Source organism: Zea mays, chromosome 3 (genome assembly GCF_902167145.1).
Source record: "Zea mays cultivar B73 chromosome 3, Zm-B73-REFERENCE-NAM-5.0, whole genome shotgun sequence".
Taxonomy (NCBI): domain Eukaryota; kingdom Viridiplantae; phylum Streptophyta; class Magnoliopsida; order Poales; family Poaceae; genus Zea; species Zea mays.
This window is the reverse complement of record NC_050098.1, coordinates 224,867,322-224,879,622: the sequence shown is the minus strand read 5'-3', so window position 1 is coordinate 224,879,622 and position 12,301 is coordinate 224,867,322. Positions and strand designations below refer to the sequence as shown.

At 42.6% G+C, this 12,301-nt stretch overlaps 1 protein-coding gene across 1 annotated transcript; it reads left to right on the top strand.

Moving 5' to 3' along the window:
- The first annotated feature begins 318 nt into the window (after window positions 1-318).
- On the top strand, window positions 319-1,199 carry LOC100274083 (uncharacterized). The gene has a single exon (NM_001291599.2). It carries the CDS (start codon window positions 410-412, stop codon window positions 854-856), a length of 447 nt encoding a protein of 148 aa, NP_001278528.1. The 5' UTR covers window positions 319-409; the 3' UTR covers window positions 857-1,199.
- Window positions 1,200-12,301: the final 11,102 nt, after the last annotated feature.

The window sequence follows — 12,301 nt, the reverse complement described above, 5'->3', positions numbered from 1 at the left end:
GGCAGAACTGTGCACCAAAAAAGTGTGTACGTCTATACTATGGTCTTATATAGTAGTAGAGATTCGTGGGGCTGGTGTGGGTAATTTATTGTAGTAGAGAAATCTCAGAAACGTGCGGAACTGCGAACGCCCTGCGTCCTACTTCGTCTATGCTTTCACAACTCGCTGAAAATTCAACGATTCCCTCCTCGCCGTCAATCCTCCCACAAATCCAACGCCTGCAGTTGACGCCAACTCATCGATCCGCGCCGCACCCATCTCCACCAATATCCTTCCATTGCGCTCCTCTACAAAAGCTCCCCTCCCCCAATCCACCCCATTCCACAACACCAAGAAGCAAGAAAACTAGAAAAGGCTCCTCCCGACCGCAACGCCCCTCATCTCCCTCGACCCCGACATCCCCGACCCGATGGCGCCCAAGGCGGAGAAGAAGCCAGCGGAGAAGAAGCCGGCGGCCGAGGAGAAGGCGGAGAAGACGACCGCAGGGAAGAAGCCCAAGGCCGAGAAGCGGCTGCCCGCGTCCAAGTCCTCCGGCAAGGAGGGCGGCGAGAAGAAGGGGAAGAAGAAGGCCAAGAAGAGCGTGGAGACCTACAAGATCTACATCTTCAAGGTGCTGAAGCAGGTGCACCCCGACATCGGCATATCCTCCAAGGCCATGTCCATCATGAACTCCTTCATCAACGACATCTTTGAGAAGCTGGCCGGCGAGGCCGCCAAGCTGGCGCGGTACAACAAGAAGCCCACCATCACGTCCCGCGAGATCCAGACCTCCGTGCGCCTAGTCCTCCCCGGAGAGCTCGCCAAGCACGCCGTCTCCGAGGGAACCAAGGCCGTCACCAAGTTCACCAGCAACTGAGCGCGCTGCGGGATCCGCGGATCTGTTAGAAGGGTTCTTTGCTGTGTCCTTTCCCCAGTCCCCCACCCTACCCGCCTAGTAGCTAGCTTGCCTGCTCTATAAATCCGGCGCGCCGGATTGTAATGGTCCTCTTAGATTTGATGTCCCTGTTGTGGAATATAGTTGTATCTCTCCGCTTGCTATTTTTCTCATTCTTTAGGAACTTGGAAATCTGGTAATTTTGCCGGGAGATAACTAGGATCATCACAAATTCGCGTTGACAACGCGACCTCACAAGGTCGAAGGCTCGTGCGTTTGTTGTTTCAGTCTCAGATTCTTCAGCACAAGGGTATTTGTGAGCGGCAACGATGTCTGTCTTGCAGCCATACGATGATTACAATTTTTTTTGTCTGCCAGAACCTGCCAATGTGTGATGACATAAGAGCGTCTCAAGCATGTGGGTACATTTTGCTCTCGTCAATGTGTGATGGTACAAGTTGCTCTAAAGATTTCGATTTGTGTTAACCTGATTGATTAGCTGGTCATAACAAATGCTTTCAGAGTTTGCAAATAGTATCTGGTGCATTCTTTCAGAATGCATTCTTTTTTATGGTAAAGCTATTCACAATGGAGATTTCATGTCACTGTTTCCAAAAATGCCACATCAGATTTATGGATGAATGAAATACCCTCTCTCAATAGAGAGTTTCATCTCACTATTTCATATGTCAACATACTTCTTAAATGCTGCATATAAATAACCAATAGGATTTACTCAATTATATGAAGATGAAACAAAACACTCTCAGTGGAGGTTTCACACAGTTTCCAAGATCTTGGAAACGAGTTAACATGGTTTCATCCCCATGAAACTCCATGAAACTCTTCCTTCTTAAATGATGTGACATGTCATCAAAATAACTGATGTGGCAGGCTAATTAATACATGAAACACCCCATGAAACCTCCATTGTGAATAGCCTAACACAGTGACAATGATGATATCTTGGTTGGTTCTCCATTTGTGTCAGCCTGATTGCTTTCTAGTACCTCCACAAGTAGTTGGTCATGGCTATCCGCAACCGTTACCCCTAATTTTTTTCCTTATATCACTTTTTTCCCCTATTTTCCCTTTATTTTTTTCATCTTTCGCAACGGTTCCTCCTAAATACTTTCCCTATATCCCACTACCACTATAAAATATCATTTTCTATACCAACTATTAATTTTATATCTACTAACAATTACTCGTGTACCCACAGTACAGTGTTTGAGGATGAACAGTGACACGCTATATCTGGAGGAGAGAGAAGGGAGACGGCGCCGTAGGGGGCACCGCTGCGGCCGTAGAGTGCCCCCTACGCGCCGCATGCAAGGGGAGGGGGCTGCTAAAGGGGCAGCGTTGCGCATAGCCTAACAAACGCTGATCAATTCGTACAACAGCATTCTGAGTAGCTCTGTCACCTTCACCTCATGATGCACTGCTGTCAATCGTGTTTTGGAGGGAGAGGATTCTCATTGCCCCACTCATTGGTTAATATGCCTCAATAACACCATACAGACAGTAAACTGGAAGTCGTTGTAAATGTTTCCAATATATCCCCCTTTCTCCTTTTTTGTTGATTTTTTGTGATCTTCCTACTATCTATGCACTCCGATGAGCGATGAAGTTGTATAAGTTTCGATCATGGGGAACATACATCCTCTACCAAGTGAGAAATTTGCCATTATGGAAGGTCGTCGGTGCGGCTTCGACGAATTGGAGGCTTAGCCGAGGTATTCACTGTTATGAAAAAGCAGGGAATAGCCCACACTCCAAAACGGACAAGATCACTCCATTACCAGGTAACGTCGTTGATTAATCTACTGATACTCACGTCGTATCTTATACATCACGCCGTCTCCATTCTCCCCTTCCAGGCACACGCGAGTCCCGCACCCTAGCCGTTGTTCTTTCTCTTCGTCTTGCTACGCAACCCTAGTCGCCGCTCCCAAGCCACCTCACTCAAACCCGAGAGATGGATCGAACTGCCATGGTCATCGCTGTTGCAGAAGCTGTTGATGCTGCTCGTGCTGCGGCTGTTGCTGCTGCGGAGGCCAAATGTGCGGCGTCGGTTGCTGAGAAGGAGGCGCGTGCAGCAGTTCAATCTGCGACTATTGCCGCCGATAAGGTTCAACTTGCCGTCGATGCTGTGAAGTATCGAAGATTTGTTGAAGATAACTCCATAGTGGATTCCTTGGTGACTGATTTTACTTTCTCTATTACTTTGCCATTTGAAGGAAGTGTGCAAGAGTCTCGAGAAGACTTCAATTGTGTGTGCAAGAGTCTCCAAACTGTGTCGTACCCAATAGTGACATTGTGAACTCCTTAAAGTGTATCTTGCAATTCCTTGGCACCCATCTGGGGTTTCTTCATAAGAAGTGGTAAAGCGTGAAAAGCTACCCATCCACAACTTGGTGTAGTCGTCTTCCTCCTTCCACTAGATGTGCAAGTATGCGTATCATGCAATACAGCAACCTGCAAAAATAGTCGAATCACAACTTTGCACACAAACAAAGCATAAATTCACAACATAGCTTTGGTACAAATGTATGATTTAACATACCACAATGGTCGGTAAACCTTTCTTTTCCTCTCGTGCATAAATCCTCCAATGACAATCACCACCTTTACAATATCCGACGTATCTGATAGTCGAAGTTACATCTATTCCAAGCTCGAACTCATGCTTTATGACATATTGCCTCATAGCAATTCGAAACTCTTTCATGTTAGGAAACAAACTACCAGGTTGCATTGACGGATTCATTTTATCATACATAACCCTCTTCTCATTTGGTAGGAAGTCCTCCATTGGTTGGTCTATACTATTGTCTCCAAATTTAATAGGCTCTGATTGATCCAAATTACTTGTACCACCTAAAACGGTTTCATCTCTTTTATTTTCCTTTGCCTTGTCCTCTTCATTCAGTCCTAGTTGAGAATACATCTGCATCTCACTTGGAACATCACGTCTCCCTTCCTCATTCCAAAAATCACTTAGTACAAAAGATTTCCAATCATTGTCCTGCATGACTAAGTGAACTCACATACCATCCTAACCTCACTATAGTGTACAAAATTGAAGGGAGACATACCTTATTAGCAGTCTGACCACCTAAGGGAACTAGTGGTAAGGAACTTGAACTAGGCGGTGAAGACATTGCGGGACCTGACAATAATTCAATAAATAATTTACAAAACCAATGGTTAAATGTACAATAATCATAGCACGGCCGACCAATATTAACTACCTTGGGGGGAAGAAATGCCAATGTCTGCGTCGTTGAACAGCTCCAAATCATCCATGCTGGATCCACTGCACACACACAACGAGCTAGATCTGGTTGGGGGAGGAGTTGAATGGGGGAGAGAAGTTCAACGAATGAAGAACATCAATGAGAAACTCACGGGCGGCGCCCTTCAATCGGGTCCGAGACAACTTCCGTGGGGGGAAACCGAGGGGGAGGTATGGAGATCTCTGGCAGCGAGAGTATATTGGTGCGAGGAAGAGCTCTCTGCTGCGAGGGAGATCTCGGTGCGAGGAGACAGCAGAGCTCTCTGGTGCGTCTCTGAAGCGAGGAGGAGAGAAGGGACAACTAGATGGGAAAGCGATGGAGAACTCACGACGCTGGGACGACGGCTATATCAACGGCACTAATCGTCGTTCAAACCTAGTAATGGAGTGGTCTTGTCCGTTTTGGAGTGTGGGCTATTCCCTGCTTTTTCATAACAGCGAATCCCTCGACTAAGCCTCTAATTCGTCGAAGCCGCACCGGCAGCCTTCCATAATGGCAAATTTCTCCTACCAAGCATGTCATCAAATGTTGTCTGCTGCTTGTATTGCTTTAGTGTAGTTGTGGCATTCTGCATGCAGTATTAACTCCTTTTTTATTGTGTTTGTCTATGTTTATCATTCTACACAACGGAGGAAGAACTCAAAAGAAGTTTTTTTCACTATTTGGCACCACAGAGTAATTACATTACCTGTTTTGTATACTATCATAGGCCCTGCCATGCTCTTACTGAAAGTTGATGGTTTGTATCAGGTTTTGTAACAGTATTGGTTGTGCTAATTGAACTAAAAGAGCTTAATTTCAGTTTTATGTTGCATCCTATTTCCTGTATCTGCTTTTATGTTGCTTTCTGTTCGCTTGGTTTTTGAAAGTGCATTCATCCCTTTTGTGAGTTTTGGTGATTTGGATAACAACACATTTAAAGGTCTAACAAGTTTGCTAAGTGTTGAACAGGAAATTCAATATGATGAACATACTTGATCAGTGAACAAGGTTCAACACAAGGTCAAATAACCAGTGAGACAATGCAAATGGATATAATATGGTCTCTATATTGGTTTGAATATATGGACAAGTCCTGAGAAATCACTATACATAAATATGATCATAATAGAGGTTGAAGTGATTAAGAGGATTGGTCAAGCCAAAGTGAATAAGATATGAGGAATCGTGAATTGGCTTGACCATATTACTGTCAGTCCATATATGCTTCTATGAGAATCAAACTAGAGCTTGATTGATCTTGACAGTTATATCCAGAAGACATTCAAGCAAGGTTCACAATATTGAAGAAATGATTCTCTCAATGGATGCTCAATATGATGTGACTCAAGAATGGCTTGATAGGGTGAAGATAGCAAGGAAAGGGCTTCGAGGAACTAAGCAAAGGTGAAGGCCAAGCGACGGCTTGTAGACCGAGGTACCATGGCTAAGGTGAAGAAGAGAGTACTTGCACTAAGTCGATGAACTAATCAGCTATGAAGAATTATAACATGTTGATGCATCAGTAAGGTGACTTGAAGCCATGATTTGAACTCATATAAGGTGATATGGTACAAGTCACAGGGTTTGATTTAAGTTTGCTTCAAAAGGTGAGACAAAGATGTTTGTGATCCTTATGAAGCAATGCCATCGAGAAATCACACATGAGACACCAATGACTCAAGGAGTTTACTTCATTATATTTTATTTATTTAACTTGAGTATAGGAATCGTCGTACTATAAAGGGGGATCCAAAAAGAAGGTTGGTGTTTGTCAAAGCTCAAACCTCTCTATTCAAAAGCTATTTTTGAAAAGCAAAAATCTCTTTAACGTTCTATGGTTGACCATGGTTAGGTTTGAGAAACCTAGAGTGTTCTTGCTGAAAAGCAGCTGAACTTCTTCAACTGCAGCTGAGCTTTTCAGCTGAGCTGAACTTCAGCTGAGTTGAGCTTCTTCAGCTGCAGCTGAGCTTTTCAGCTGAGCTGGACTTCAGCTGAGTTGAGCTTTCTCAACTTCAGCTGAACTCAACTTTAGCTGTGAACCTCTTTGACCATACACCAGCTGAACTTGCCTCCGGGCAGTTGAGCTGGGATTTTCTCTCCTAAACTCACTGGTCAAGACCGGTTGAACTGGTCCTGAGGGGCAGTTCAGCTGGTCTCTGACCCCTCTGACCTCTGATTTGCAGTCTGCCAGTCAGACTGGCAAACAGGTCGCCAGAGCTGTCAGGGGCGGTTCAACCGCCCCCCCTGGGCGGTTCAACCGGTCTGGTCAACCCTGGTCAGCCTGCAGGTCAGTCTGCCAGTCAGTCTGACAGTCAGACTGGCAGACAGTCTGCCTGACCTGCCAGGGGCGGTTCAACCGCCCTAGGGGGCGGTTCAACCGGTCTCAAACAGAAAAATTGGCCCCAACGACTAGTTTTGAGCTCCAACTATATATACTCACTCCTACCTCTCACCCCACAGCAGTGAGCACGATTTGAACTCCATTTCTAACCCAAGAAACACCTCTCTCTCTCTCACACACATCTCTTGCCTCTCCCATTTCAAATCTTTGGAGAGAAATCTTTGAGTGAGCTTGAGAGCTGCGGTTTTGTGCTTCATCTCTAAATCTCTCTTGCTCTTCTTCTTCATTCGAGCTTTGGTACTACATCGAGTTCTTTGTGGATTCATTACTCTTGGAGCTTCTAGCTCCTAGACGACTAGGTGTCTCTTGTGAGTCTCCAAATCTTGTGGAAGACCACAAGAAAGTTTGTATTACCCACTCGTTTGAGCAAAGATTAGTGTGTGAGCTTGACCTTTGTGGTCGGCAAAGGGAGGATTAGGGTTGAAAGAGACCCGGCTCTTTGTGGGTGCCTCAACGAGGAAGTAGGGCACCTTGGTGGTGTGACCGAACCTCGGGATAAATCTTGTGCCTCTTGTGTTCTTGCTTATTGTGTTTGTTTGTGTTCTTCGTTCTCTCACCATCTCGCAGAAGATTTGTTTATATCTTTTTAGTGTGTGGATTTTGAAAAGTGGCCTTCTCAGATCTACTACTTTGAACCCTGTGGATCATTTAGAACATCTCATTTCCAAAGTTAACTGGGTGAATTTCAAGATCAATTCAGTTTTACCCAGTTTGCTTCTAATTTTTGTTGAAAAAGTTTTAACTTGCCTATTCACCCCCCCTCTAGGCAACTTTCAATTGGTATCAGAACCTAATCCTCGTTCTAACGCTTAACCGCGTGAGGAAAAGATCATGTCGGGGGGACTAAGAAACGAAAGTGCTTCTAAGCTTGAAAAAGTTAAGGTTGCCTCGACTTTATCTTTTGGTGCAGATGTTGATCCTAGGGCAATAGATCTTGCCATGAGAATCACCGAAAGGATGTTCCTCAAAATGAAGGAAGATGAGGCGAAGAACAAGATTGAAGAAGAAGAAAATGATCGATGGAGACCAAACGATGAATCCACCTCTTCACAAGGTTCGTCTTTCAAATCAAGTTCTCATATGTGCTTTGTCACTAATGGGAGTGACAGTGAAAGCGAAAGTGAGGATGAGGATGAACATGAAAGTTATAATGAAGATGACGATGATCTTCAAAAATTCTTCTCTCAACTAAGCAAGAAGAACCGGATGAGCTTGCTCAAACTCATGAAAAGAGTGGAAGAACAAAAGGAAATGCTTCATAAGCAAGAAGATATCCTCATCGAAAAAATCAAAGACTTGGAGAAGTTGACCAAAGAGCATGAGAAGCTAAAGTGCTCTCATGATGATTTGGTCCAAAGGTATGAATACATTTCAATTGAGCAAATTAAAGCTATTAATCATTCATCATATATTGCTCAATTAGAAAGTAAAAATGCTATGCTGAAGAACACAATAGAAAAGCTAAATATTGAAAATCTAGCTTTGCAAGAAAGACATGATATGCTTGTGTGCTCTCATAATAAATTGATGGATTCACATATCATGTTAGAAATGGCTCATGAGGTTGTGTTAACTAATTTGAAATCATACCAACCTCACATATGCACATGTACTCAAGTAGAAACTATATTATCATGTGCTAACAAATGTTGCTCTCAAGAAAGCCAATCTTCCATTGAGCTAGAAATTTCAGGAATTAGTGATATTTCTATCACACAAAAAAATAAAGAGCTCAAGGAAGAAGTTGGAATGCTAAGAAGGAGCTTAACTCGTTTGAAGGGAAAGTGTCATGCTCAACCTTCTCAAGATAACCGTGATAATATGGTGAAAAAGCTTGAGAAGGGGACAACCGTAGCATGCACAAAACCCCTTCAAAAGAATACCAAGCTGAAAATCGCCTAGAGGGGGGGTGAATAGGCGGAACCTGAAAATTAAAACTTTATCCCCCAACTAGATCCCTTGGTTAGTGGTTAGAACAAGATATACAAATATCGGAGAATAGAAACTAAGTTCTTGCTTGAAAAGAGTATTGCAAAAAAAATGCGGGAGAGATAGATCAATACAACTAATAAGTTATAGAATAACAAAGCAAGAACCCTTAGATGAGAAGAGCACTAGGACAAGTCCTTTCTTGCAACGTGTTGCTTTCACTAAATGGGAATTTAACTTGAAGCAACACCAAATGATATTAGCAAATAAAGGTGCAAGAAAACTTAGAGCAAGGGAAAACAAACAAATCACAAGCAATAAAAATAATGGACACGGGTGATTTGTTTTACCGAGGTTCGGCCCTCAAAGGCCTAGTCCCCGTTGAGGAGTCCACTTAAGGACGGGTCTTTTTCAACCATTTCCCTCTCTCCCCCGATCACACAAGGATCGGTGAGCTCTTCTTCTTCTCAAGGATCACTCTTGATCTCACAAGGACCACCACAATCTTTGGTGTCTCTTGCTAGCTTTTACAAGCCTCCAAAACTTTGGAGGAAGTTCAATGGGAGTCAAAACTCCACGCGCAAATGAACACAAAGATGAAGCACACACTATCTCTCGATGAATCTCACAAGGCACTAGTGCTAAACTCAAATGAGTAGCTCTCTTTTGCTTGCTCTCTCTTTTGTGGCACTTGTGTTGGTTGTAGTGGTCTAAATCTTGTGTATAGGATGTATCAATGAATATATGTGGTTGGGAGGGCTTGAGTATGTCAACTAGATGACTTGGAATGTTGCTTGGGCTCCCACACCTTGAAGTGGCCGGTTGGGGTGGTATTTATAGCCACCAATCAAAAACTAGCCGTTGGTGAAGGCTGTCTGTCGCATGGTGCACCGGACAGTCCGGTGCACACCGGACATGTCCGGTGCGCCAGCCACGTCACCCGACCGTTAGGGTTCCGACCGTTGGAGAGCTGACTTCTGGGCCCGCCTGGATGTCCGGCGGCGCACCGGACATGTACTGTAGAGTGTTCGGTGCGCCGTCTCGCGCGTGCCTGACTTCTGCACGCTCTGGCGCGCATTTAATGCGCCTGTAGGTGACCGTTGGCGCCGAAGTAGTCGTTGCCCCGCTGTCACACCGGACAGTCCGGTGTACACCGGATAGTCCGGTGAATTATAGCGGAGCAGCCGAAGCGAATTCCCGAGACTGGCTAGTTCGGAGCCGCGACTTCTTGGAGCACCGGACACTGTCCGGTGTACACCGGACAGTCCGGTGAATTTTAGCGTGTCGGCTCCGAGAATTCCCGAAGGTGAAGAGTTTGAAGTCGACCTTCCCTGGTGCACCGGACACTGTCCGGTGGTGCACCGGACAGTCCGGTGCACCAGACCAGGGTGCCTTCGGTTGGCCCTTTGCTCCTTTGTTTGAACCCAATACTTGGTCTTTTATTGGCTAAGTGTGAACCTTTGGCACCTGTATAACTTATACACTAGAGCAAACTAGTTAGTCCAATTATTTGTGTTGGGCAATTCAACCACCAAAATTAGTATAGGAAATAGGTGTAAGCCTAATTCCCTTTCAATCTCCCCCTTTTTGGTGATTGATGCCAACACAAACCAAAGCAAATATAAAAGTGCATAATTGAACTAGTTTGCATAATGTAAGTGCAAAGGTTGCTTTGAATTGAGCCAATATTAATACTTACAAGATATGCATGGATTGTTTCTTTGTTTTTAACATATTGGACCACATTTGCACCACATGTTTTGTTTTTGCAAATTCTTTTTGTAAATCCTTTTCAAAGTTCTTTTTGCAAAATAGTCAAAGGTAAATGAATAAGATTTTTGCGAAGCATTTTCAAGTTTGAAATTTTCTCCCCTTGTTTCAAATGCTTTTCCTTTGACTAAACAAAATTCCCTCTCAAATAAATTCTTCTCTTAGTGTTCAAGAGTGTTTTGAGATATCAAGTTTTGAAAATACTACTTGCTCCCCCTTTAGAACACAAAGAGATACCAATTTGAAATTTACCAATTGAAAATCACTAATTTTAAAAATTTGGTGCGGTCCTTTTGCTTTGGGCCAATTTCTCCCCCTTTGGCATGAATCGCAAAAAACGGATATTTGGAATGAAATATAGGCCCTTAGCTCTCTCTCCCCCTTTGGCAAACAATTGAAATATTCAATTGAAATAGAGATATGAGTGAAGATTGTACCAAAGTGGAGAACTATGCGGAATACCGACAAAGAGTGGATAATACCGATGGAGTTGAGTGGAAGCGTTGTCTTTGCCGAATACTCCAATTCCCTTTCAATCCTATGACTAAGCATGAGAATATACTTGAAAACACATTAGTCATAGACATAAAAGAGATATGATCAAGAGGATATGTCAAATTAAGCATGATCATAATTCTATATAACATAGATTGCTCCCCCTAAGTATGTGCATAGAGAGGAACACATATTATGGCCTTAAATGCCAATTGCACATAATTAGGTTAATGAGAACATATCTATATCATACAGAATGTGAAGTGCATTGTGTCATATTATAAGTGTGATGCTCATGACAGTTTATGCACTTATGAAAACATGTTGTAAATCCCTTAAGGATTTCAAAGAGGCTTAAGGACCATCCACCTTTGGAACAAAGGCAGCTTATCCTCGTTACAAGGTTAAGCTTTAAGCTCTTTGACAATTAAATCACTTCATCTAGTTTCAACAAAGATGCATTAAAGCATGAATGAATTTTTGAGAAGTTAAACTAGATATGAAGCAGGGATATGCATGGACATGCTTTCTCTTCCTTTTAAACAAGATATGTAAAGAGAGTATAGAAAAAGAAGATTTAGGTACAAGTTTAAATGAAAGGAGATAGTTTTACCTTTTTGTACCTTTACATAGGGACGCTCGCTTCATTGTGCTTTGACCTTAGTCTTAGATGCTTAAGACCTATTCTTAATGACAATATAGGGAAATATTTTGCACAAGAGAGTGTTCTATAACTAGTGATCTTTTCAAGTTATTGTTAGCATATATTAAATGGATCACAAGTTGCATACATGTATCATGAATTCTCCTTTTAACTTAGTGCATATCAAGAGAGATATCGATTGATAGTATATACGGCACTAAGAAGCATGATTGTTGATTGAAGTCATTCAATGATCAAACAAATAACATATGTGATCAAAAGAACAACATACGCATTAGATTATCAATTAAGCTTGGAGTAGGAGAATCCAGCAAATATGCTACTTTGGAGTGAAAGACAAGAATTTAAAAATAGTAGCATATTTCATGAGAAACTTATTCTCAGGCAAGAGACTATATGAAATTACTGAGATAAAGCAATAGTCCCAACAAAATCAAGATATAAGAATAGACTCCCCCTAAAGATATGCATCAAGTAAATGAGGGAGTTGATTTTGATGCATTCGCTTTTAAAGATATAAAGGGAGATCCATTATACATCTTGTTCAAGGCTCATAAAATTTGCAATAAATAACTTGCGCCTTGCATTCTCAAAATGAAAGGGATAAGAATGCTTACAACCACACCATTGATTATTTTTTAAGACCTCATCCTCCAAGTTGGTGTTGTTGTCCTTGATGTACTTCCTTTTTCATTTGAGTGTCCTCCCTTTGTAGTTGACTCTTTTTCCTTCCAAACTCATTGAAAATACTCAAGAGAGATGTAAGGATAATTTCTTTAGATAATTAATATAAACAATTCACCATCCACAAATCACATAGACATGAAGTAAAATCCTTAATATTAGTGCACACCATAGGAAAAGAGGGATATGCACTTTTTAAACGT